Source organism: Passer montanus, unplaced genomic scaffold (assembly GCF_014805655.1).
Source record: "Passer montanus isolate IOZ18808 unplaced genomic scaffold, ASM1480565v1 scaffold210, whole genome shotgun sequence".
Classification (NCBI taxonomy): Eukaryota; Metazoa; Chordata; class Aves; order Passeriformes; family Passeridae; genus Passer; species Passer montanus.
In genome coordinates, this window is record NW_024366704.1 from 396,129 (window position 1) to 396,678 (window position 550).

The 550-nt window shown below is 55.1% G+C and overlaps 1 protein-coding gene across 1 annotated transcript in view; it reads left to right on the forward strand.

Annotated features, from left to right (window-relative positions):
- LOC120502247 (translation initiation factor IF-2-like) overlaps positions 1-550 on the forward strand; it is a 3,060-nt gene that overhangs the window by 1,719 nt on the left and 791 nt on the right. Inside the window, exon 2 of the mRNA XM_039709494.1 lies at positions 135-246. Coding sequence (XP_039565428.1) covers positions 135-246 — 112 coding nt within the window. The remainder of the gene's footprint in view (positions 1-134; positions 247-550) is intronic.

Sequence of the window (550 nt, forward strand, 5' to 3'; positions counted from 1 at the left end):
GTTTTGATCCTGACATCACCAAACCCTCAGGGCTGCTGAATTAGGGCTCTTACCTGTATGGCCCATGAAATGTCCCAGAAGCTGATTGATGTCTTGGTGCTCTTGTTGTGTTCACTTTGGCTGGGCTCTTGCAGTTGCTGTATCTCTTGGATGCTGTGCAGGACGGAATCAGGCACCCAAACCTCAGGTTCACCTTCTCCCTGACCCTCTACGCTGGTCGTGTGGCACAGCAGATCCTGGAGCCAGGTACTGGGACTTGCTGCGTGTGTCACTGCTGGGGTGAAGAACAGAGCCTTGGGGAGTGTTGATCTCCTCACCTGCTTTGTGCTCGTGCCCTCTTGACTGAGCTTTTTGTTCTGGGGAAGAGAAGGGGAGGGTGGGCAGCAGTCGAGTGAGCCTCAGAGCAAAGGCCTTCTGCAGTTGCTGGGCTGTTCTCCCAGCTTGGAACACTGCACACTCACTGCAGCTTCCACGTATTGTCGTCCGTGGTTGTGGATTGGGAACGTTGCCAGGGTGGGCAGCACAGAGCGTGGTCACACTGGGAGGTTTT